Source organism: Seriola lalandi, unplaced genomic scaffold (assembly GCF_002814215.2).
Source record: "Seriola lalandi dorsalis isolate HSWRI2012SDOR001 ecotype SW California unplaced genomic scaffold, Sedor1 jcf7180002054982, whole genome shotgun sequence".
NCBI lineage: Eukaryota > Metazoa > Chordata > Actinopteri > Carangiformes > Carangidae > Seriola > Seriola lalandi.
The window spans coordinates 947,991-973,626 of record NW_019525531.1 but is presented as its reverse complement, the minus strand read 5'-3'; the positions used below and the strand labels follow the sequence as shown (position 1 = coordinate 973,626).

At 41.1% G+C, this 25,636-nt stretch overlaps 1 protein-coding gene across 2 annotated transcripts in view; it reads left to right on the top strand.

Annotated features, from left to right (window-relative positions):
• The window catches only part of adcy8 (adenylate cyclase 8 (brain)), an 89,371-nt gene extending 64,056 nt beyond the window's left edge, over positions 1–25,315 (top strand). For both annotated transcript variants that reach the window (XM_023396720.2, XM_023396719.2), the window contains 10 exons: positions 1,368–1,468; positions 2,437–2,638; positions 4,162–4,251; positions 5,873–6,045; positions 6,905–6,983; positions 13,235–13,393; positions 18,352–18,498; positions 21,056–21,148; positions 21,652–21,766; positions 23,442–25,315. In XM_023396720.2, coding sequence (XP_023252488.1) covers positions 1,368–1,468; positions 2,437–2,638; positions 4,162–4,251; positions 5,873–6,045; positions 6,905–6,983; positions 13,235–13,393; positions 18,352–18,498; positions 21,056–21,148; positions 21,652–21,766; positions 23,442–23,941 — 1,659 coding nt within the window. In that variant the 3' untranslated portion in view covers positions 23,942–25,315. The remainder of the gene's footprint in view (positions 1–1,367; positions 1,469–2,436; positions 2,639–4,161; positions 4,252–5,872; positions 6,046–6,904; positions 6,984–13,234; positions 13,394–18,351; positions 18,499–21,055; positions 21,149–21,651; positions 21,767–23,441) is intronic.
• The last annotated feature ends 321 nt before the right edge of the window (positions 25,316–25,636 follow it).

The following is a 25,636-nucleotide window of genomic DNA, read 5'->3' as shown; positions in this document are numbered from 1 at the left end:
TGGAGAGTTTACTACTGAGACGAGTCTGGCTGTCGGTCCAGACTGATGAATCATCTAGTCTAGAGTCTTACATCAGCACGGGGCTTCCTTCAGGAAATGCTTATGCTCGCGTTGTCAAGCACCAGACACTTCCCTCCTCTTATGTCAATAAACCCCCGTGAAATCATGAAAATAAAAACTCATCACTTTTCTGCAGAAGTGAAGGAAATATTCAGTTTAATTCAGAAAAACTGCTTTTTAACTAAAATTTAAGTAACAAGTACAATGCGTACATGTTCACTTTATATGAAAAGTTATTCTATTTCATTTTTTATTTTAGAGTGCATTTTTAAAGGGATAGTTCAATATTTTGAAAAATATATAATTTAATTAAAATCAATATGTGGAAACTGCTCTTTATACGCTGTAACACGTCAACCAGGCTCGTTATTTTGTAATCGTATCAGTAAATAAATACAATAAAGAATTTTTACATTTCTGCTTGAGTAGTTGTAAACAAATTAGATATAACCCGTTATTAGTGAGCTTTAGATAAATAAAATTTTAATAAAATGAATGAAAATATAAATCAATACTACAAAAGTAAGATTAGTAATACCAAGTCCTGCAATCCAATTAGCCTGAAGTAAAAGTGATTATAAGTTGGTATTAAAAAAAACAATTACAAAACATTTTGCATCTCTTTGTATATTTCATGAAGGATAACAGCATTTTCTCTAAAGTTTGCGTTATGGAGATGATACATGATACCTGACAAAGCCCATGTTTATCTCATTTTTAAGTTAAAATCTCAGCCGTCAGATAAATGTTTGTGAGGCTATGAAATACAGTGAGGGAATAGTGGGAAGTCTTCTAAAAGTATCTAAAAACCACATTTAAACAGTAAATAATTATTAACCTCCACTGATTTGCAGGCGTTTTACTTTTGTGTTTGAGTTGTAAGCATTGATATTTCAGTCAATAAAACCTTTGAAATAAAAAAACTAAGTTCATTAACAACATTTCAAATCTAGTTTCAATTCAGTTGAAATGTCTGGCCCCTCAGTTCAGCTCATTTTGAGAGAAGCGCTCTCAGTTTGTGTCTCTGACTCGGCCAATCACTAATAGCCGACGGCTAACAGCTAGCGTCGCGCTTGTCAGCTTCGCACCTTCCCCAGGACCCCGCGGCTAACCCACCGGCTCCTGTCTCTCTCTAACGCTTGTGTCTGACCCGTCGCATGCATCTGTGGCAGTGCACTGCTGTGTTTGAGGAGGGTTCAGTGTCTTCAGTTTCTCTGTTCGTCTGAAAACTTGTTTCTCCATCTTCCTCCCCCTCTCACCTCCTCTTTCTCCCTCTCGTCTTCTTCTTCTTCCCTTTCACGGTGCAGTACTCCCAGATGAGGGACGAGGTGTTCAAGTCCAACCTGGTGTGCGCCTTCATCGTGCTCATCTTCATCACAACCATCCAAAGCCTGCTTCCCTCTGCCAGGTAAAAACAACAGTCCGTCAACATGGTGGAGAGTTCTGACTGAAAGATATTTAACAAAGAACACTCCAGGTTCACTTCTGTCCTGCTCAGCAACACCTGGCTGAGGCTCCTAAGAATATTGCATGTTCTTGGCTCAAGTTTGACCACTGGAGTGATTTGTAGTCCAGAGCTGTGTCCCGGTTCAGGCGCTGCATACTCTGGAGGATGTGTCTTTGCAGCTGTACTGAAATGAGACAGTCTGCGCCTACAGAGGATTTTCACCCTTACCGTTGTGTCACAAAGCATGGCATCTGTCACCTAGCAACCTTGACCATAAATACATTTTTTTTTAACAAAAACTTGAGGTTTTAAGGTCCTTGGTTGTTCCTTGGAGCTGAAACACGATACTTACGTTTAAAAGTGTAATCCTCAGGCTCTTTGTCGGTGTTGTTTGCTTTCATTACCGGGGTTGGTTACCAGGGTTGGGTCATGAGGGATCCACCTGTCGGAGCCCTCACTGCCCAGGAAAAGAACCATGCATTTCTCTGCCGCATGTCCAGGAGCCTGGTGTTGAATGCTAACAAATTAGCCATTTTATTTCTTTGTTAAATGACAAGATGTTTGAAATGTATTGCTGAAGAAAACATGTTTCAGTCTGATGAAAGAAACTATCTGTGAGATGTAATTGCAGAATCCATATTTTGTTAAGAAACACCATTCTCTCAATTATGGGATATCAATCGAGAAATGATGGCATCTTTTCCTTGTCATTTTGAGACACAGATCTGATCGTTTTCAGATCAAAATTTGTCACAAGTCAGAGACAGAAGTCATAATTATGAGATAAAGTCTCAGTTTCTGTTGTGAATTCAAAGGTTTAATGTGTTTAATGTGAAAGTCCAGTCTGAAAATGTTGTACGTCAGCCCACAGCTGTTATATTATTGTTATTATCATTATTATTATTTTGCTATTTATCATGTCTCTGAAGGATGGTTACCATGGTGATCCAGTTCTCCGTCCTCATCGTCCTCCACTCCTGCCTGGTCCTAGTTACTACAGCGGAGGACTACAAGTGTCTGCCTCTGGTCCTGCGAAAAGCCTGCTGCTGGATCAACGAGACCTACGCTGCACGGAACGTCATCATCTTCGTCTCAATCCTCATCAACTTTCTGGCGGCCATGATCAATATTGTGAGTTCAGTTTCCAGTGTCAGATTATTATTTGTTATTTATGAATATTTATGGAGTCTGTGTGTCCTATTGTTTTCTTAATCTTGGTGTCTAAACTTAATCTTGAAAATAAAACTTTAACTGTGATAGAAAAGGGTAGTAAGAGTTTCAACAGGATTTATTGACTGTTTTCAACAAATATCATTAAAATAAGAAGTTAGACCACCTCTCAATGCGTTTTGATTTCTGTGACACAAAGACCCAAGTCAGTCAGTTCCTACTGAAGCTTTAAAAACAGCTCACAAATGTAAACTTTGATTAAAAGAAGGCTCAGTAATTCAAACAGTTTTTTTTATCAAACACACACAAGAAAAACTGTGGATTTCTTGGGGACTATTTTCAGTGGCGGATTAATCCACGTTTGTTTCTCTACAGAGTACTTGCGGCAGCAGGACGGTGTGTGTGTGTGAATCGGAGTGAAAATAAACTAGAGTGTGTGTGTTCATGGTGATGAAGGAACATGCCATCCAGTGCAACAGAAACGATGGAGCTCTGTGGCTCAGAGGAATAAGATATATCAGACTGTAGATAAACACACACACACACACACACACACACACAAACACACACACACTGCAGTTCCTGGTCTTTTCATGGGATTTACTGACAACATTGAATATCACCAGATTTATCCTTTAAGACTAGTGGTGAAACAGTGACCGATTTCCTGCAAAACATTCAAATGAAATCCTTAAATCTCACCAACACACACAGGCCTTCAAATGGTATAAAAACTGAATGCACAATAAGACATCGGATTTAATGTAAGATCTTCATGTCAGTCACTTAAACCTTTCAAATTAAACTAATGAACTCCTACATATAGTATAACAATAATAATGATAGTGATAATGATAGTTATCCTCTGTATCCTTAAGCATTTATTGATTTATAGAATATGAGATTTATCTTATTTCTTTTTTAATGAAACTGATGAAAACCAATGAAACCAAATAAACTAAATATCTTATTTATGTAAATGATGTTATGTAACTTATGTGCTATTGTATCATTTCAGCTCAGCTTCATGTCGCACTTTTCCCTTACTCTTTGTTTTCTTCAACATTGTTTTAAATCTATCAGCTGAAGCATGAAGCTGAACTCTGTTGATTCTGTTGCTCACCTTCATTTGTTTGTATCAAACAAACCCCAAATTTCATTGCATCAGGTCGTGTGTGACAGGAAGAAGCTTCCCTCAGAAACTGGACACCACCTCCTGTAAAGGATGAGCTGTTTATTGATATGAACGTGTTGCGGTTTATTTCTCTGAGAGGTCAGAAACGATCAGCTTCCCGAGAGAGCTGAACCTCGTCCTGTTTACTCACAGATCAGATGTTAGTTTCTGACACGAGCATCTTGAAAGATTAAAGGCTTGATGAAAAAATGTATGAGAAGGGATTCGGGGTATTTTTTTGTACTAATCCTGCATCGGTTTAATACTGTACAATAACAATAATCCCTCCGCTGTTGGTCTCCTCTCACAGCTGTGGTGCGACTTTGACAAGTCCAGCACCTTCAGGAACCAGACGTACAACGAGTCAGCCTCCATCCCTGACATCTGCTTCTACCCAGAGGTACCCACTAAATGAGGTGTCTGAATCTTGCAGTCACTTCCATCTGTTGTGTTTTTTTTTTTTTTTTTTTTTTTTTTTACTTCTGCGACGGCGGCGAGATGATGAATTAAACATCTCCAACATCTGCTCGCACCCAGAGGGAGGTCTCACCTGACAGCGGCGACTGATGGAGCTGTCTGAATGTCACAGAGAAAATATCTGTTATGTTATTTTGTTCACACAATATGCAGCAATTGATGGAGCTGATAAGGGGGCGACATTTTTTATCGCTCCAAGCCGGGGTCGAGTCACATATCGCTGCATATATATATATATCACTAACTTATTCAGTCCCCAGCATCAAGAAAGCTTGCCTGTGCAAGTCAGATGGTTTTAGATACATGAAGAAGAGTTACTGACTTTTTCTTTTTTCTTTTTTTAGCCATAGTGGGATATTAGATCAGACACAAGTTCAAAAATGTTGCTGCCAAATTAGCCTGTGAAACCAGCTGATGGATGGAAGGAGACATTATGACATTGAGTTGCATTATGGGAAATGAAGTGTTTTCGACTCATACTAGAGAATAAATTCAAGATCTTAGCTGCTTCAATTTTTACCACTCTGTTCTTGAAGGTCCATATCTTCCTCTTCTCCTGTGTTTTATTTGAAGTGTTGATCCATAAGAAGGTATTTTTGAGAGCTTTTTTTTTAGGTCAAAAACCATCTCAATGTAGTTTTACACATCCTCTCTCAGGCTTCTCTCTGGAGCTCTAGTAACAACAGGTCAGTGAGCCAATCAGAAGAGAGGAGGCTCTGGCTGAGGCACATGGCTGAGATCGGTGACTGCTTTGTTGTGACATCACAAAGTTCCAGAAGTCCTGACGGCTGGTTTTAAGGCTCAGTTTCTGAATACAGGCTGTGTGCATTTCTCTGTGGACTGAGGCTTTGATACTTTCACAGTATTAATATAGAACCTAGACCTGCTTTATAATCACACAACACATGGACATCCACCTTTATACAATATGGGACCTTTAAATATACCTTTTTTCTGGTTCTCAAACGCAGTGGTTCTCAAACTTTTTCAGATCGAGGACAGCTAAACTGACACAGATTAGACCACAGACCCCCATGTGATGAAAGTTCTGCTCTTAAATGTTTTATTGCAGAACCTCTTTCAACTCATGACCAAAAAGTCACACATGCTGTCATTGTGTTAGTTATGGATGGGATTTTAGTGAAAATAAATAATCCCCCTTTTTGCTGGGGACCCCCAGGAACCCCCTCAAGGACCATTTTGAGAACCACTGCTCTATCATTATTGGAATGTAATCCTGAATGGAGTATTGCTTTCAGAATTGTACATAGGAAGGCTACACACTCTAAATACTAATAGCACGCTAACAGCTATCTTAGTTTAGCATGTTTGCATGCTATCATTTGCTAACTGACGAAGGTAGGTACAGCTGAGACTGATGGCAGTGTCGTTAGTTTTGTAGGTATTTAGTCATGAAGTAAATTATCAGACAAAGTGACCTGGATACAATATAATTTATATAATATAAAAGTTGCGTATAAAATGTGGAAGTAAAGCATGGACCTGATGACCTAACAATCACATCTTTCTTTCTGTTCCTGCAGTACTTTGTGTTTACGGGGGTCCTGGCGATGGTGACGTGCGCGGTTTTCCTGCGGCTGAACTCGGTGTTGAAGTTGGCGGTGCTGCTGGTGATGATCGCCATCTACTCGCTGCTGACCGAGGCTTTCTACACCTCGCTGTTTGTCCGTTACGACACCGTCCACCACAACACAGAGTGAGTGTTTTTGAATGACGTGTTCAGCCAGTGTGATGTTCAGTGTCTCAAGAATAAAACATGACTGAAACTTGTACAGGAAATGATTCGCTTAGATTTCACAGCATTTACTGCCTAATTCTTAATTAAGCACATGTGTTAAAGTAAAGATAGGTGCTTTAATGTATCTTCATTTTTTTGTCTGTTTCCTCACCCCTTCCTCCTTAAAACACACCAGGGAGCCACACTGACCTTTTTTTTCTCTAAATGTTGCAAATGTGAGAAAACTCATCTCACAGGCGTTGGCGGTCATCGTACAATGACCTTTACAGTGACAATGTACGAAGGCATCCGGAGGGTCTACCAATTATACACTGGTTAAGAAAAAAAAAAGCACTAGAAAGCTTTCAAGAAGAGGTTTCTATACAGTATGAGCTTCATAGGGAACGTTTCTTTGAAGCCTTATGGGAACTGACAGTAAAGGACCTCAGGTGAAAACTGACATGGCTGACATACCTTTAAAATGGAAAAAACAAATCTATAATGGAAACACTTTGCAACACAAATACTCTATATATATATCAGCGAATCAGCAGCTCTTTTTGTTTTTTTGCCCCATTTCCTTCTTCATTTTCCGTCTCCAGAGGCTTTTTATGAGCTGTACTATAAATATTGCAGGAGGACCTTGTCTTCAAAACTTCAAACATCATTGTCTTCATGACAAATGTTGGTGCTTTAGGGGACTTACAAATTCAGACAGGTCAACATGTATTAGATCATGTGTCCTTGTTTGTTAAACTCTAAGGAAAATTAAAAGCATGGAAACAAAGTAATAAGTTTAACTTCAGATTGTGATGCACCCGTCTTCTTGTTCCAACAGAAACTTCCTGGGAACTAAAGAGACGTCGTTGCTCCTGATGGCCATGTTCCTCCTCGCAGTGTTTTACCACGGCCAGCAGGTGAGACCAGTCTCATAATCAGTGGAAGAATACTGAAGAAGAGATTAACATAAAGCTCTCCCCGTCATATTCTCCTCCAGAAAGAAAGACTTTTATAAATAGTCCAAAAAATTAAAGCAGCAGATTCCCAAATCTAAAGATGCTGTTGATGTCGAGCTCTGCGTGATTATAGATAACATGAATACGTGGGATGAAAAATGGTGAACCTTTCCGTTACATGGTAGTTACAGAGAGGACCAGAATGTAGTGGGCCTGAGGAACGTTGCATCATTCTTGTTGCTATGCAGCCATCTAATTAGTGTTAGCAGCAAACCTGAAGTAATAATAACAAGAGAAGAAGAAAAACAGAAAAGAGACAGACAACTGTAGTCATAATGGTGTTTAAACAAGATGATGAGGAGTTTTAAAAAATTATATCACTCACTGGAAAATATGCATCATCAGTGTGTTGTTGACACAATTCACCCCAAAACATGATAACTACATTTCTTTTTGTCTTTCTCTATCATACATAAATATAGTCATAAATAATAACAATATAAACAAAAGTCATCACCTAAACAGTCGAGTAACCCATTGGAGCCAGTGGCAACATTGCAATGAAATGACTGAGATGGAACCAATAAGCTGCCATGACTCCTCCTGCCCCTGTTTTTAATTCACATGTAGAAATCAGAGATGTAGACTTTAGACTTGAGACTTGAGACGTCGTCTGCAGTGACACTCAGATCTTGAGAGTAGATGTGTTGATCCCAAGCAGCAAAAAATTTGCCAAAACCTGCAGTTCCTCTAATGGCCACTAGAGTCTGGCTCCAACAGTGAGTCAGTCCCCATAGACTCCCATGTTAAAATGTCCAACTTTACAGCAGAAAGAAACATGTTTACAGCCTGGTACAAAAACAGTTTTGGAGCTAATTTCCTTCCTTCGTTAATTCGCTTACAGTTATGTATAATTGAGGGCGTGGCCTCTTTGAGTGACAGGTGGGTGAGTGTATGCTTGCTACAAACCGGCATCATGCACTGAAGTCTCAGCTCCACACACACCCCTCATCTTTGCCTATTTTTTTTTTTTTTTGATTAGCTAGGAGTTAGGGGTGGAGTCAGGCACTGCCAAGATGGCGACAGCGGAGCAGCTCACTCTGAGCTTCAAAACTGCTCTTCAGAACCCTGTGGGTGACGTCACAGAGGCTACATCCGTCTTTATTTACCGTCAATGCATCTGAACTACTTTCGACTGAAGAAATTGTCCCACTTATTAAACAGAGAAATCATGGAAATGTTTCTTAATATCATTGACTACATCAAATTAAATCCCAGCCACCTCCCTTTTACTGGAACATTATGCACAACATATGTAAACTGTGACAAAGCAGTACAAGTAGACAGGGTCACAGACCGAAAATATTGAGAAGCAACACTTTTGATACTTTAATATGTTTCATTGCTGTATAACATCTAACCTAAACGGTACTCACATAAACAAACGTGTCTCCCTTCACACATCTGATACAAAATAACAAGCCGTTTTGATAAACATGCAGTCAGAGTCATCAGCCTGGAGGAAGCTGGTATCACCGTGTCGCTTTCATACTTTTCTCTATGGCAACCTTTGATCGTGCTGTTCAGCGGCTTGGCGACGGCCAGAGATGGAGGAGAGAAGGTCGTAATTGAGGGTCCTTTGTAGCCCCCATGAAAGTATAGAGCAGCCGCATTTGAAGTCACCCAGTGGCATATTGATTTTCCCCGGGTCAATTCTGCCACTTGTTTGGAAAAGCAGAGACAATGGCAGCTCGCAGCGTGAGGTGTGGAAGTGTCGCCGCTCTGAGAGGCTGTTTGTGAGAGCTGCATCAGGCTGAGAGAAAAGAGCGCATATGAAAGAGACTGTTTCCTCTTAACAGGGACGTCCGCGGTGCCAAATGCGATCCAGCTTTCTCTTTAGTGGAGCGTTAATTGTTCGATGTGCCAGGTTCAAACACATTGTGAGCTCTGTAATTGGCTCTGTCCTTTCTGCCAAATAACCTAAATGAATTTTGGGTAAAATTAGTTCTGTGTGAGAAAAAGTACTGTTGACTCTCTTAGTGGTCAGACTCACAGCAGGTGTTATCCTCCAGCTCTGTCTCCTGTAAATTATATTCAGCTTATCTAAAATGTTTTGGAGGAAAATTCTTTTCCACCCACGTTGAGTTTTTTATGTTGAACCTAAATTCTTTCACAGTTTTTAGGTGAGGTGAGTGTAGTGAGAGTTTTTATGCTGCTGCTGGAGTTACATCGATTTCAATCATTCCCTTTATTTCTTATGTGTTTTCTTTATATTGTGCTTTGCTAAATGAGACACAGCTTCTTAGTGTTGAACTAGTGTTTTCTTGAAAGGGCTATTTGTAAAACTTACATGCTTAGCATGCTAACTTCATTGCTGTTGCTTTCCACCGCTGGAGTAAAGGAATGAAGTTTGTTGCTGAACTCTGAACGTCATGGAGCTGCTACAGCTCCAAACTCTTGGGAAACATTTACCAAATCTCTTGCCAAAAGTATGTGGACATCTTTTTAATGGTGGGTTCAGCAGTCTCATTGCTACTTGCCATATAATATATGACTCACACAGTTATAACACCTCACATTTTCACAGAGGACAGCGGAGATCCCACAGGAACACGTAGAGATGAAGGAAAACAGGTAATACATCACCAAGCTAAACACTGAGATAATAAAGCAGCTTCATCGTTTCACTCTCTGCACCGAATGATCAGGCCTTTTCCTTTGTGGCTGAAAACTCACAGCGCTGTCGGCCGTTGTCGAGAAAACACAGCGGGTGTAAAAACATTAGTTAGAGCTTCTTTCAGCGGAGACGTTTAGGTGATTTTTTTGTCGTGTTGTGCAGAAGAGCCTTTTAGAGCAGAAAGATGGAGGACACTCTGTCGCTGCTTTGTTCTTCTTCACAGCCTCTTTCATTATAAGAACCTCACTCTCATTGAGCGCTCGTTAAATGTGAGTGTTTTGTATGATGTCTCCACAATGTGTTATGTATGATGTGTTCACAATAACTCACATTTTCCATTGACATTATGCCAAAGCAAGCACAAGCACACATCACTTATTGTGTGAGCAGATGACTGATGATTACAGAATTTGTGTGTTCTCGTGCATTTAAGTATAAACGATACAAATGAATGTAATGAATTAAGCAGGTTCCATGTGTTTTCTGCTGCGTGAGGCTGATTTTTGCTTCTTCAGAAGCAGCAGCTGAAACTGAGCCAGAGACCGTTTACATAATAAACTAATGGCAACAGAGGCCACAAGCCAGTTGAGGTTGTTCTTCACTAGCGCTGCTTCCTGTCAGAGCAGTAATTACATTATAAAGCACAGCCAGCATGAAGCGTTTCATTACAGGGGCTGCTGACAAGGCTCTTATTTTCAAATGAGTTTCTTTTCTCTGAAATCATTTTAAGACCAGCAGGTTAATCAGAGATGTTAATGGCACCAGTCGTATACCAAGAAATCAAAACTTTAATTAAGGAAATTAAGGTCGTCATATACCTAAACAACAAAATAGGTAATTATGTGTGGTCTGTAAGAACCCAGAGGTTTGTTGTGGTTTGTGTTTATGCAGCTAAAACTAGTCGGTTAAATTTAAAGAAAGTCATGTTTGAATAAAAAATAAAAACAATTTTTGACAGTTGGTTTGACAACAGTCTGTGATGTCAGAGTCAGAAACTTCTAGCATCCTTGCCAAGAGGTTCGTGTCCCAATTCAGGGGCCGCATCAGGCTGCATCTGCAGACCAATTGCGTCACAGTGGCGCGACCAGGCTGCCGCAATTCAAAGGCTCCTTCAAATAGAGCCGAGAAATGCGGCCTTCTTTTCCTGGGCACCCCGGTGGATCCCTCACGGCCCAACGTATCCCAAGATTCATTTCCAGTACTGAAAGCAAACAACACCGACAGAGAGCCTGAGGATTACACTTTCAAATGTAAGTGTTAGGCTTCAGCTCAGTTGAACAGCTAACGTTCTCCGTAGACCAGACCGTCTCATTTCAGTTCAGCCTTCGTGGTCTATGACGGCTACGAAGGGCCACGCCGTCATAAGCCGCGTCGTCTGAAGGATGCGGCCCCTGAATTGGGACACAGCTGTTTTGTGCTGATAAAACAAGAAATAACTTCACTCCACTTCCCCCTTTACTTCTGAAAGATGACAGTGATAATTGATGTTAGACCTTTCTAGCTTTGTTTTGGTCTTTAATTTACTCAAATAAAATACAAATAATGATAAAAACTGAAAATAGAATTAGGCTGCACGGTGGTGAAGTGGTTAGCGCTGCCTCACAGCAAGAAGGTTCCGGGTTCGAGTCCCGGCTCGGCCGTGGGATCTTTCTGTGTGGAGTTTGCATGTTCTCCCCGTGCAAGTGTGGGTTCTCTCCGGGTTCTCCGGCTTCCTCCCACAGTCCAAAGACATGCAAAATGGGGACTAGGCTAATTGGATAATCTAAATTAACCATAGGTGTGGCTGTGAAAGTGAATGGTTGTCTGTCTCTATGTGTTTGCCCTGCGATGGACTGGCGACCTGTCCAGGGTGTACCCGGCCTCTCGCCCGAGAAGATGCTGGGATAGGCTCCAGCCCCCCCGCGACCCTACTAGAGGATAAGCGGTAGAAAATGAATGAATGAATGAAAATGGAATTGTGTTCAAACGCATTTACTATGACTGACCGGTACACAGTCTCAAATAATGATCTTAATATTATTTAAGCACTTTTCTTACTAATGAAGTCACAAAGTGTTGTGGATCTTCACAGGTAAGTTGGCAGGTTCCAGCTGATCTCATAAACAGTCTCTAAGTATCTTTGTCTCTAAAATACATTTCAAATGTAAACTGTAAATGTCCAATGGCCTGACTTCAGCTGTCTGCTAAATGTAGTCAGTGATGAAGTATATTTACACAATTTCAAGGTATTTGTGTACTTTACAGCATACACATACATTTAAATGGCAGATATAGTAACTAGTTGCTTTTCATATTAAGACTTTGTACCTATCTTACAAAATACACTCCTCCTCTGGATGTCTCTTTCATAAAAGGCTTAAGGTTGAACTTCCATCCTTAGGTAAGATTTTGAACGCAGGGCTTTTATTTTGTAATGGAGTATTTGTACATTGGTGTACTGTAGTACAACAGTTTCTCTCAAATGTGGTGAAGGAAAAGCAGAAAGTCTTTGTACGAGTATAAACAGTTTCAGACTTTAGTTTTTGCTAAACTCTGTGTGTGTGTGTGTGTGTGTGTGTGTGTGTGTGTGTGTGTGTGTGTGTGTGTGTGTGTGTGATATCCTCATATGTTTGAATGCTGGCTGGGTAACAGCCTGTCAGATCACAACATATGACTGTGCAGTTGGACATTATTCTGCAGCAAACCTAATAACACTGTGCGAGCTGGCAGCAGCTGAGTAAAGTGTTTATTAACACCCTCTGCTTCTCTGCGGGTTAATAGAAGCCATTTTGAACGAACATGTCACCCAGCTCTGCACAGCGGAGGTCAGGTTAGTTAACGACTGAGCGACCTCCGTTATTTCATCGGCCGGCGTCTCATTATCCCAACGCCAAATCGGCGCCGCAGGCAGTGCATTCTTAATTAGAGAAAACAGAAAATGAGATTGAAGTTATGTTACTCACTCGTGTGATTAAGGGACTAATTGATACCACAATTAATCACAAAACTGTTTCCGTCGATTGACAGGGAGAGAGACGCTTGACTTTTCATCCCCTCCTCCCTTCAATAAGCACAAACTAAACGCTGCTGCTTTTGTTTGGCTCTGATGTGCTCAAATGACTTTGTGTTAATTGTGCATCAAGAAAAGCAATTTGTGTTGCCCATTAGAATCCTTTTTGCTGCACTTCAGATTGATCACTCTCTCGTGTTTCATAATTGATCCAACCTTTAACACATTTTTTTTAATTTAGCCGTTCACTGTTGAGCCGTGGCTTGGCCTTTCCATCATTTAAATGATACAAACAACAAACTTTCTCCTTATTTTTCTAAAGCAATTAAGCAATTAACAAAGTCTTGGACCTGTCTGGAAAATCTGAAGAAAGGGTTCGTCTGAATTTTTGAGAAGTTGAACAAAATGTTTGGAAAAAAATGGAAAATAATTGTTGAATTGAATTGTCAACTGGACAACATTCAATTAAAACAAACACATTCGAAATATTCAAAACATGCAAATAAATGCATCGTGTCTTTTCTTGTGCGTTTCCTTTGTCCTCAGCTGGAGTACACAGCCCGACTGGACTTCCTGTGGCGCGTACAGGCCAAAGAGGAGATCAACGAGATGAAGGAGCTGAGAGAACACAACGAGAACATGCTGAGGAACATCCTGCCCAGTCATGTGGCCCGCCACTTCCTGGAGAAGGACCGGGACAACGAGGTATGTGCAAACTTGATTTTTGTCGGTATGTTTGTGGAACTAATCCAAAACTCGACAGTCGGTCGGTGAGCCGCTTGAAATCCAAAAAAAACAATCAAACTCACCATCATCTTTTCGTAGGTTACACAGTTTGATTTTCGGCTTTCAGGAGCTCATTCGCAAACTCTGAAATGTCAGAACCTCCAACAAACATGTGAACACATCAGAAGGGGGGGTGTTGTTTAATGTGTCTCCATCAGCATTAAACACACGGTTAGTAACTTCTGCCTCTTGGGGTCTCTCAATCAAAACAATAACAAAAGATGGCGTTGGGTGACGTCGTGAAATAGCGTGGGATCAGTGGTGTCCTCCTCTCCGTAACAAACACACCAGGGGGTTAAAACCAGTAGAAACACTGAATAAAGCAGTTTCACATTAAAAAAATCTGAGATTCACTGACGCTCTTCAGTGACACAAGACAGGACGTCACTTCAGATCCAGACGTCCGACGACTAAAATCCTTCATCTGCTTCAAATATAGAGCTGAAAACCACCAAGGTGTCAAAAGTGTATGTGGCTTAAAACTAGATAGAAGTCAATGTTGAGCTTCTGTCAGACAAACACACTGACACATGATCATAGAGGATATGATGTCACTGAAAGGCGACCAATGAAACATACTGTTACCATGAGTAAAATCACAGATTTCTCTGGTTTGAGAATTGATGGAAACATTTGGGATGATGTAAGAACACAACTCAGCAACATGTAGAACACAGGTCTAGATGGTTTTAGACATTTAATGTGGAAAAGTTACAGATTAGAACTTTAATGTGACGGTAACTTTACTTTGAGAAAGAAAAAGAAAAGAAAGAAAAAAGAAAAAGTGATGAATGATCCACCTCAGACTAATCTGAGTGTCGAAGTTCATTTTCAAACCCACATAAATCCACTTAGATGCGTCTTTAAGGCAGGAAGTGAATCTATTCCAGTTGATTACAAGTTCGGTCTTATTTTTTGTAGTTTTGTGATGTCGCTGAAAAAAAGTCATGAAAAAATCTAAACCACTGTAATTAGAGGTCAAACTGAAAGTGAATGGACCTGAAGTAAACTGATAATAACAGCTAACTGCACAGGGGAGAGCCGTGTTAGTCAGCTGGTCAAAGTTGAGGCTGGTCTGCAAACTATGATGGATGTTCAACAACAACTGTTTGGATAAAATATATGAAAGTAAGAGGCAGGTTCAGGCCTCCTTTGACTCTCAGTCTTTCAGTGCTCCACCTCAGTCTGCGCTGAAGAACCTGTTCCTGTCGCCTATGTTCGTCACAATGTTCTCCCTGAGCTTCTGTGTTCCAGTCGGCGAAGGAAAGAAAAGACTGTGTAACTGCTTTTCAAACAATTGTGTAAAGAGAGAGAGAATTGGTGGGGCGGTTCATTCAGCCAGAAACCTTTGTAGAGTTTTTTTTTTTTTTGGTTGCATGCATTTGATTTGATTTTAATAACATGTTGTCAGTCAGCGGCAGAGAACACATTGATTTGTCTCAGTGACTCAGCTGCCTCGACTCTCCAGAGAGTCAAACTTTACAGAGTTTCTCTTTTTGTTCACCTTATCTCTTCTAACCTTTTTTCCTTTTGTGCCTTTAATTTCCAGTGAATAGAGCTGCTCTGCACTCATTAAAAGACTAAAATGGGAACTCATACATTAACGCACATAACTAATGGGCCTTCTGTAGGGCTGGTGCAGGTTTGTGCATGTTTCAACCCGTTCACTGTACATTAGATTACCTTTACATCGCTGCTAACTCCTCGAATGCATTGTTTTGACGGTCCAGTGGATCTCTGCCATGGAAACCCATGGTCTTGTGCTGAAGTTGCTTCCTGCAGTAGTCCGCTGCTTCTGAGCGTTGCAGCTGAGGACAATTGATTTTTGGATTATCGCTTTGCGGCTGAGCTGTTGTTGCTCCTAAACATTTCCACTTAACTCTCTGGAGACAGCTCTTGGTGAGTAAAGGAATTAAGTTTGTTGCTGAACTCACAACTTTTCTTATAGACCGGTAAGTAAACAGCTGTTAATGCTAACATCGGCTATGTAGCAATAGCAAAAACTTACAAATAGCTCCTTTAATTGGGTTTGCATGGCTGTTTACTTGATTTTATATAGCTGGTAGCAATGGGTGTAGCTGAGACAGCAATAAAGAGGTGTCCACATACTTTTGGATTTGGTAAATGAGTTTAGAGCCAAAGCAGCTCTGTAAAGCTTCACTCAGGCTCAAAACAGGTGTGTTTACCGTGTTCACTATATCTCAGTGTAACATTTGCTAATTAGTTCAAAACAAAGTACAGTACAGACAAAATAAAATTGAGATTCTTGAGTTTGGACCAAAGTAGCAGATCGACTAACAATAAAAGATCATCGCTTTTAATGAGATTTATAAGCTTAATAAACTTTAAAAGTGGGAAAACTTCCTAATCAAAGACTGTCGTATAACTTCACTGTCACTCAGTAATGAGCTGCCAGCAATTAAGATAAAAGACGAGATGACTTTGGGATGGATCTATTTAAATCTCCATCACCAGGGTTTGATATCAGTGAAGTACAAAGAAAAAGTTACATATTTTATCTTTTAAGGAAAAAAAAACATGACAGGAAAACTTTCTTCAGCCGTTCGTTCTGCTGCGTTCTTCATTTACCAACTGGATAATGACTGATTGTAGCGGTCGGCAGAGAGGACAGTTATCGCACGACGGAGTCAAATCGCCATATTGTCCTCGTTTGTCTGGGCTCCTTTGTTATCGACTCCTCCGATCTTCCATTGCTTCCTGAACAAAAGCCAAGCGGGCCGATGAATTATGAATGTCAGGAGAGGAGAACTGATATCCTTCTGCTCCCATGCTTGTTCCTAATTAAAAAGGACATGATTAAAAATGCATCCATTAGGATAGGTTGGGTCCTAATCACTTGTTACATTATTAATCAGGCTGTTTATTGTTCCGTGATTTAGATACTGGAGCACTGGGATATTAATAGGCTCCTACACCCCTGAAGAGGTGTTGATGATCTTTGGAATTAATCAGGTGACAGAGAGCTGAGTGTCATTTATATCAACACCCTCATTTTCAGGTATTTTTTTTTATTTATGACAGTTCGCAGCAAAGGTTTCATTGCTTTGCTCAAGAAGCGTTTTAGATCCTGAGTTCTCGGTTCAGTTTCCTGCTCCCCCTGTGTTTTGTGACAAGTCATTGTTTCAGATTTAAATGATTAAGATGAGGCTTATGCTGAGTTATACTTGACTTGTTTTCACAGGCATTAAACAAGTCTTGTAGAATTGCACTGTACGATTTTAGGGGTGCAGCAATCTGACTTTAACTTCCTCAATTCTCATTCTGATCCTGAGCATCAGTCAGATCAGATCTTTAATATTTAAAATCTAAAGGTCCATCTTGTATAAAGGTAGATGTCCAGATGTGTGTAGTTTGATTATAAAGCAGATCTAGGTTCTATATTAATACTGTGAAAGTATCAAAAACTCAGTCCACAGAGAAATGCACACAGCCTGTATTCAGAAACTGAGCCTTAAAACCAGCCGTCAGGACTTCTGGAACTTTGTGATGTCACAACAAAGCAGTCGCCGATTTCAGCCATGCCCCAAGCCCCGCCCACCGGAACCCACCATCCAATTTAGCAGGTGTTTTTAGTATTTACCTGTAATCTGATATATTTTTATCGGATCACTCAGAACACCATCAACAGTCAATAAATATGTAAAAGTTACACGTTGTACATACAATTAAAAACAGCAACGTGAACAACCTCTGTGCACATGTTCAGCCCAGAGAAGCTCGAGTAGAACCATGTGAACTCTAAATCATATTTTACAATTAGGTCACAAGGGTTCATTGAGTTTAAAAACAAAGCGAATCATAAGCTGCGGCCTTCACTGTCACCACATCTCAACCTGACATTTAGACTCGGAGAATCCACGATAAGGAGCATTGAAGCGTTTCCGTGGGCTTGTGGTGGCTCTAACACACTTAATGTTGGGTTTTACTTTCATTTCGCACCCACCTGTATCCACCTGTCTATCTAGTGTACAGTAATGTTCCTGAGGTGAGTTTAAGAGACTTAACCTGCAGGATGAAACCCCGCAACACTGACTGACGTGCTCCTGAACAGATGCACGGAGGAACCGGGGAATTAAATTAGTTTGACTTTGAACAACTTTCACTTTGAAGCTTTGACATTTGACTGAGCTCATTAAGAGTGTGTATAATGTCAGCGAGGATGTCACAATAAAGTCAGAGGCTTTTTTTTTTCCATAAGTGTGTAATTACAGTAAAACGCTGAGCAGAATGCAGAGAGAGAGAGAGAGGTCTGACGTTCCCTGAATTATTAAGTGGAAAACGTTGAACTCTGACTGGACGTGATGTTTACCAGCCTATTATTAAAATATTTCCATAAGGACATGATTAAGTACTGCATGTGGCATTAGTATGTGGGGACATGCCGCTTCATGTCAGCAGACCCGCTGCGCTGCTTGGCCACGGGTCAACATTGCCCCCCAGTGGAGGAGACAGTGTAGTGCAGGTGCAACATTCAGTACCAACCAGTGAGGAGGCAATGATTTATCCTAAAGCCTTTAAGTTTGAGGCTTATTTATTTGTCCAAGTTGAAATCGAACTAATTAATGAACAATACAAAGTGATGTGCAGAGAGACCAGCAAGGATTTGAAGGTCCCAATTTGTAAAAAGGGACATGGACATGGACATCTACCTTTATACAATATGGGACCTTTAAATCATATTTCACAGATGACTTCCTCATCTGAACATTAACACTACAAAGACCAAAGAACTCGACGACTTTAACGTCATATAAATTGTACAGGAACAAAATAGAAGTGACGGTTGAACATATTTTTCATTTTCATCAAGGAAAACATGACAATAAGTTTTGGTTGTCTGATGTCCGTCCCCACAGGAGCTGTACTCACAGTCCTACGACGCCGTGGGCGTGATGTTCGCCTCCATCCCGGGCTTCGCCGACTTCTACTCCCAGACCGAGATGAACAACCAGGGAGTCGAGTGCCTGAGGCTCCTGAACGAAATTATTGCCGACTTTGACGAGGTGAGACTGCGGACTTTGAAGTCCACCCACTTCTACTTCAGGCCAACTTTTAAACATGCAGGGGACGTCAACATCCTCCATTTTTGATTAAAAGATCCACCTCATTCCCCAGAACACTTCAGAGCTGATTAATACAAAGGCAGAGAAGAGCCCACGTCTGCAGGTTGTCACAAGGTGTTTATGTCAGATGGAGAAGAACCACCACAGGGAATAAACATCACAGATACTAAATGTTTTGGACATTTTCTTTATAAAGTAGACGACAGCGATAAATCCAGACTTGAGCTTTCCTCCAGTATTGATTTCCCTTACGACTTACTGGATTATTTTTAAGCTTTGCCACAGTTTGAATGTCTTTCTTTCTGTATGAGAAATATTTCTCAGAGATTTTCTAGTGCCATAAAAGGAGCTCAAAGCAAACTGAAACAGAAAATCCTCATGACTGAGGTTTAAAGGAGGTTTAGGAAACTCACTTTCCTAGCATCTACTAAAACCATGAACCACACACACTTTGGGCTCTAAAGCGCACGGAGTAAAGCGCGACACACAAGTACATTTTTGTTCATCATGTCCATGTAACTTTTGCCATTGTAATAGGAGAAAAAATCTTGCCACTGACTCAAGACCAGTTTCTTGTTGGTCAATCGTTTTCCTCTGTCTCAAGATATCAATGTGCCAACAACGCTCCTGACCACACCTCATTTTAAGACCAACACGCCCATTGGCGCTCAGATGAGCACAACATTATAATATTTAAACAAAGCGAGCGCTGCTCAGTCTGAAACTAGCACGGACACTTATGTTGCGCTTTGCGCCGAGTTAAGATTTATCTCCAATTTATCTGAGAAATCTAGATTAGACACTTCTGACTAATTTAAGTCAGGCTTGAAGTGTAAAGTCAGGATATCTTTAAATTCAGGATTCACTTTTCTGGAAAACATCCCGCCCTGTATTTATCAGATTTATTCAACAGAAACTTACAATGTAGAAATAAAGATGAAAAACACTGTGAGAAGTTCTCTCTGCCTCAGGCTCAGTGTAATTTAGCAATCCAGCTGAAGTTTTTGAGAAACTCTGGCACATCTCGGTTCCCTGGGAACAGACTGAAGTCTAGAGGAACTTGTGGTTCCTGATCGAGGCTCCGAACTGAGCCGAGTCTCTGACAGAAAATGTCAGTCTCTAAATATAAGGGCCGAGACAGACAGACAGACAGACACCAGCTGAGCTCTGTGCAGCCTCAGGCCACACTCCTCACTCACCCTCAAACACCAACACTCCTCTTTTCTCTGGGAGCTCGACGGCAGAGTGGATCGTCATATCAGCAGCACACAATGAGATCCGAATCACACCTTTTAGGAGACAATTAGTCGAGCAGTTAATTGCATGTAAGCGCATGGAGCAGAAGAGAGAGTTGTGTTTTGGAAGGTCTGGTTTGTTTTACAGTCGGCTGCTGCAGCTCAGAATAGTGGAGGCGTTGGAACAAGGTTCTTATTGTTTCAGTCACGTCTCTTTTCTCTTGATGCCGTTTCAGTAGACATTTCTTACAGCTACGTCGGCGCTCATGTTAAGTGCTGCTATACAATTAGTTTTCTATTTATGTTGCACTGGTGGTTGGAGGCAGGAAGTTGAAGGAAGAAAGTATCATCAACTGACATTTGTGCTTTCGAGTTAAGAAGGTGGAAATAAAAGTGTTCGGATGCTTATGAATCAATATGTTAAAGGCTCCATATTTTACACTTTTCCAGTGTTTTAAACCAAATCCTACAAGGTAGATAGTGGGTCCAGGTGGGTGGGGCTTGGGACGTGGCTGAGAGCGGTGACTGCTTTGTTGTGACATCACAAAGTTCCAGAAGTCCTGACGGCTGGTTTTAAGGCTCAGTTTCTGAATACAGGCTGTGTGCATTTCTCTGTGGACTGAGGCTTTGATACTTTCACAGTATTAATATAGAAGCTAGACCTGATCTATAATCAAACAACACATGGACATCTACATTTAGACTTTATGGAGCTTTAATTGGTTTGAAAGAAATTGCTTAAAAGGTAAAATAATTTTACTTTCAAACGTTGGGCAGTCATGTTCGTTTTTGGGAAATGAGATTAAAGGTTTTTATTTTAGTTTTTTTGGTTGGAAATGCTTTAGTTGTGTTTTTATTCAAATGTAAAATGCTTCCAAACTGGACTGTACTTTGCCAAAGCAATGTGTTCGTACTGTAATAACATTACAGTATGAGCTTTCTTAGACTAAATATGGGTTCAGTTATTGCTGTCATATTGGTCAGTAGTAAGAAATTGCAAAATGCCATGTATTTGTATCCGTATTTTCTTTTTTGAGTGTATAAGATGATTCAGCAGAGCAGCAGACGGCAGCATGCATGTAACGCAGATCAAGAGTTGGACTCATTTCATTTTGGATGTCTTCAGAATCACCGAGCTTGATCTGTGTGGGCAACTGATGATGTTTAGGAAAAGTTTTTTTTTTGAGATTAGAAAAATAAACTCTTAGTAAATAAACTGTCACCAATGTTAAAAATGTGTCTCTGTGTAACAACTGTCACAGCTGCTGGGTGAGGAACGGTTTCAGGACATCGAGAAGATCAAGACGATCGGCAGCACCTACATGGCCGTGTCCGGTCTGTCACCTGAGAAACAGGTGAGGTCCTCTCTGGTGTCGTTAACACTGGCATCAGTCCAGCTGATTGATTTTAACCTGCATGCAGCAGCAGGTGAGTGGGAGCATCAAGAACTGGAGATTTGCATTGTTTTCAATAGATTTGAGTTCTTGGTTCATTAAATATCTCAATGGTGTAATTTATGCTTGTCTATTAAGGTATTATGGCCAGTGAAGGATTTGATTGATTGGTGGGTTATCATCCAACACCAGGCAGACATGTTGCACATTAACAGTATATTTATTAAATAGCAGAGGTTATCTTGTTTACAATCTATCATTCATTTTGCAAAATAAGACAACGGGGAAAGATTTGCACAGGAAAGAGTTAGCAGAAGATTACAAACCTTTCTTTACCAGATGTCATTGGAATCAGCATTGGAAACATGTAGCAGGAAACAGCAGTTTTCTACTTCAATCACATGCTGCCGTCCGGCCGGTCCTGACATTCAGCTGACTCAGACTCTGTCCTCTGCCGTCCACAGCAATGTGAAGATAAATGGGGTCACCTGTGCGCGCTGGCCGACTTTGCCATCGCCCTCAACGAGAGCATCCAGGAGATCAACAAACACTCCTTCAACAACTTTGAGCTGAGGATCGGTAAGAGCTCTTTGTCTTTCAGAGAACTGATTCGTTCTTCTTTAATCCGTTTTCTTTTAATCATGTACATGTTTTATTCCTCCTATTTTTCCCTTTTTGTCCCACTCTTTTGTCTTCTTCCACCTCCTCCTCATCTCTTCTGTCTTTCCTTCATTTTTATCCCCATCTTATTCTTTAATCTTTTCTTAATCCTATGATGAAGGGTGCCAGATGTTTCTCCAAAGGCTGGAACTAATGATTATTGTCATTACTGATCAATCCATAGTTTTCTTTGGGAACTTTTTTGACCTTAGAAAGACTTAAGGATGAATACTTAATCAAAGCTCAAAGTGACGTCTTGAGATTAATTGTTTCGTCTTAATCCAAAGATTTTCACTTTACATTTAGATCAGTGGTTCCCAACCTATGGCCAATATTTTGGTGAAAAGATGTAGTAATTATATATTAAAAAAAACTATGACTGATGTTTGAAAAACAAAATGATCGTTAAAAACATACAAAATGTTGAATAACTCCTTTGATTGTTTTTTTTTCTCTTATTAAAGCCCATCACTGTGATAAGCCCAGAATAGGACCTCTTATGTTGTTGCAGCCGGACCACATGGTACACACTGAAAGATCACATCCCTGGCAACATAGATACCTGGTTAGAAACAGGAAGACTACAAAGGAAAGAGTCGAGAGACAGATGGTGAATCAACAAGTGATCTGAGTGAACTGAGTTTCACCTGCTTCAGGTTCGATCCTGAACGGTCGTCTTTATCGTTATTGTTGTGGGGTTGAACGTGGAACGCCAACAATTTTGAGATTTTCAAGTTGGCCAAGAGTTGGAAAAGGTTGGGAACCATTGATTTAGATACAACAGAGAAAATCAGCTTATCCTCACGTTTGAGAAACAGAATGTTTTGCATTGTTCTTTAAAAAATTCTATAAAATTATTGATGGTTAAGTAGTGGTTCAAACTATTTAACCCTTACTTAACCACTCACATTGATTTGCAGCATGTTTTCATGTTTCCCCAGTCACATGGAAGATGCAGGCACAGTGTTGATGTCAGATAGTTTCTGCACTGTAGCTAAAGATGCATTCAGTCCTTCAGAGTACATAAAAGCATCCCACATCTGCTGTACCCAAGTCAAACGGTACCAGCCTGTGTCACTATGGCAACCAGTGCCAATGATTTTCCTCGTCTTAACATGAAGAACAAGTTTATCTTCAGGAACAAGTGATGAATTCAGTTGCAAGAAATAAGAAATAAAAAGGACAGTGTGATCAAAGTGACTCTGTCACCTTCAGGGTCTGACAGTCGACAGGCCTTTTCACAGCAGGGAAATCACAGGGCCCTGAACCTGAACCTACAGCAACGAAATGGAATTCAGCCTTCATCCGTTTTTATTCTTTACACCTGTTTCTTCTTGACTTTGACATGTCAGAATATCTGCAGTGAAAAAGGTCAATCAAAGAGCAACTGAAGGAATTAAGTTGTCTTTTTAAATCTGTTGAAATGGAAATGTATCGCGGGACCAGATTGTTTTTATTTTTTTATTTTAATGACATATGGAAGTTTCTGGTTATAACAAGAGACCAGTTCCTCGTGTTATAACCAGAAAAGTATCTTCTTTAACGCAATAGGTTGGCATTGTGTAACAACGAGTCACTTGTTTGCCTTTGGAAGGTATGGCTCACGGCTCGGTGGTGGCGGGTGTGATCGGTGCCAAGAAGCCGCAGTACGACATATGGGGGAAGACGGTGAACCTGGCGAGCCGGATGGACAGCACGGGCGTGAGCGGCAAGATCCAGGTGCCCGAGGAGACCTACCTGATCCTGAAGGAGCGCGGCTTTGCCTTCGAGTACCGCGGCGAGATCTACGTGAAGGGCATCAGCGAGCAGGAGGGCAAGATCCGAACGCACTTCTTGCTCGGCCGGGTGCAGCCCAACCCGCTCATCCTGCAGCCGCGCAAAATCACCGGCCAGTACTCGCTGGCGGCCGTGGTGCTCGGCCTGGTGCAGTCTCTCAACCGGCAGAAGCAAAAGCAGATCCTCAACGAGAACAACAACTCGGGCATCATGAAGGGCCACCACCACTACAACCGGAGGACGTTGTTAGCGCCCGGTGGCTCCGAGGTGGGAGGGGGGCATCACGTCGAAGCCGCTGATAAGACTGAGCTGTCCTGAAGAGCAGACTGGAGTTTAAGTTCCACGCAGATTTGTCAGAGGCAGAGACGCTCTTCAGGCAAAAATAATCCCAGTGGTTGAGTTAGACCTCAGAGGGTGCAGCTAAAGAACAGTGGTCATGTGAGGATACAGTAACAGTAGAAAGTTCTTCAGGAGTCATAACAACCCAAAATGTAACCTGGTTCCAGATCTCTGACTCGCTGCAGATTCACCAACTGTTGTGCTGTATTCTCAGTTGGAAAAGCAACTGACCAATCAGAGCTTTGCAGCTAAGATCAGTAATTGGGACATCAACTTTCTGTACCAGAACCTGAAAGAGTCTGGATGAGGTTAAAGGAGTTTGTGTCGACTCACAGTGGCACCAATGCGATGAATACGTTCAACACTACTTGTTGGCGCACGATGGAATCCGTTACTAGTTTCAACAAATCTCTTTAAACTCTAATTATGGCTTGTGTATATCTGGAGTATCTTGCTCATACATGGGTTGTGAGTATCGCTTAGAACGTCAGGAAATGATCTCATGTTGCAAATTGGAAATTTGGTGAATCAACCCCTGAGTGTTAAACAAGCAGATTGGTTGTTTTAATTCCTGTCATGAGGTGAGCACAAGAACCCAGCCTGAAAACTTTATCTGCAAACCAGAGAAGTATGTTCCAGCTTTAAAGGTACCCTGTGGAGTTTTTGTCCACTAGCAGCATTATGGAGGAATGTTTTCACATGTGGGTTCCCGTTTTGTTTGGTCTGGTGATACACATTTCTGCCAAGCGTTTCACACTATTCCACTGACCTTCAGGTGGCGGTAACACACCAGAAAACTCAGCGATGCACCAGCAAAGGCAGGGAAAAGGAAGACTGCCCGTTATAATATCCATGGATGTAAAGAATGCAGGTGTCAGACTTAAGAAAAATTGGTTTTATGAGAAAGGAAATGCACACAGCAAGTTCATTAGACCTCAAGGATACACACAATGAATGTAAACAGAAACTGTGTTTACAAGAAAACTCCACAGGGCCCCTTTAAGTGAAGGTGGGATATCTGGGGGAAAAAAAAACATGCTACATACTTATTTTAGACGGGTTGGACGCTACTACCTGAACATTATGAGGTTAATCAGTGGGTTAGCTTCGCTGAGCTAACAAGTTCAAATGCGAGCTTTCTAGGTAAGCTAGTAAATTAGCCTGCTGACCTTTCAACATCATGAATATCAGGTAAGAATGAATGACTTGACTTGCAAAAATTGCTTTGAAAAAAAGTTCCCTTGGCTCCTCCCACTGATGTTTAACTCAGCCAATGAGATTACTTCTGCCTCGTGAATCAGCTCCGCTTCCGATGAATGTTTGTAGAGCTGAAACTCCACTTTGTTCCTGAAGCAGGAGGAGGTGGTGGTGGTGATGGTGGGGGAGGGAGGGAGGGAGGGACTGGACGGGACCGCCGTGTTCTGTTTTGATCCACCCTCATCTGTTCGATGTCTGTTCGCCCTCGGACTGTCCGACGTTCCTCCTGTCGTTTCCACTTCCCCTTTTTATGTCGCCCGGCCACCGACTCATCCCTGCCCCCAAAACCCAGAAACCCTGTCCCGCTCTGACCCTCGCCCGGTGTCGATGTTTCTTTTTTGTATTTCTTTTATATATGACAACACAATAAAAAGGGGTCTAATTTTTTATATAAGCTGGTTGTCTTTATTTTGTCTC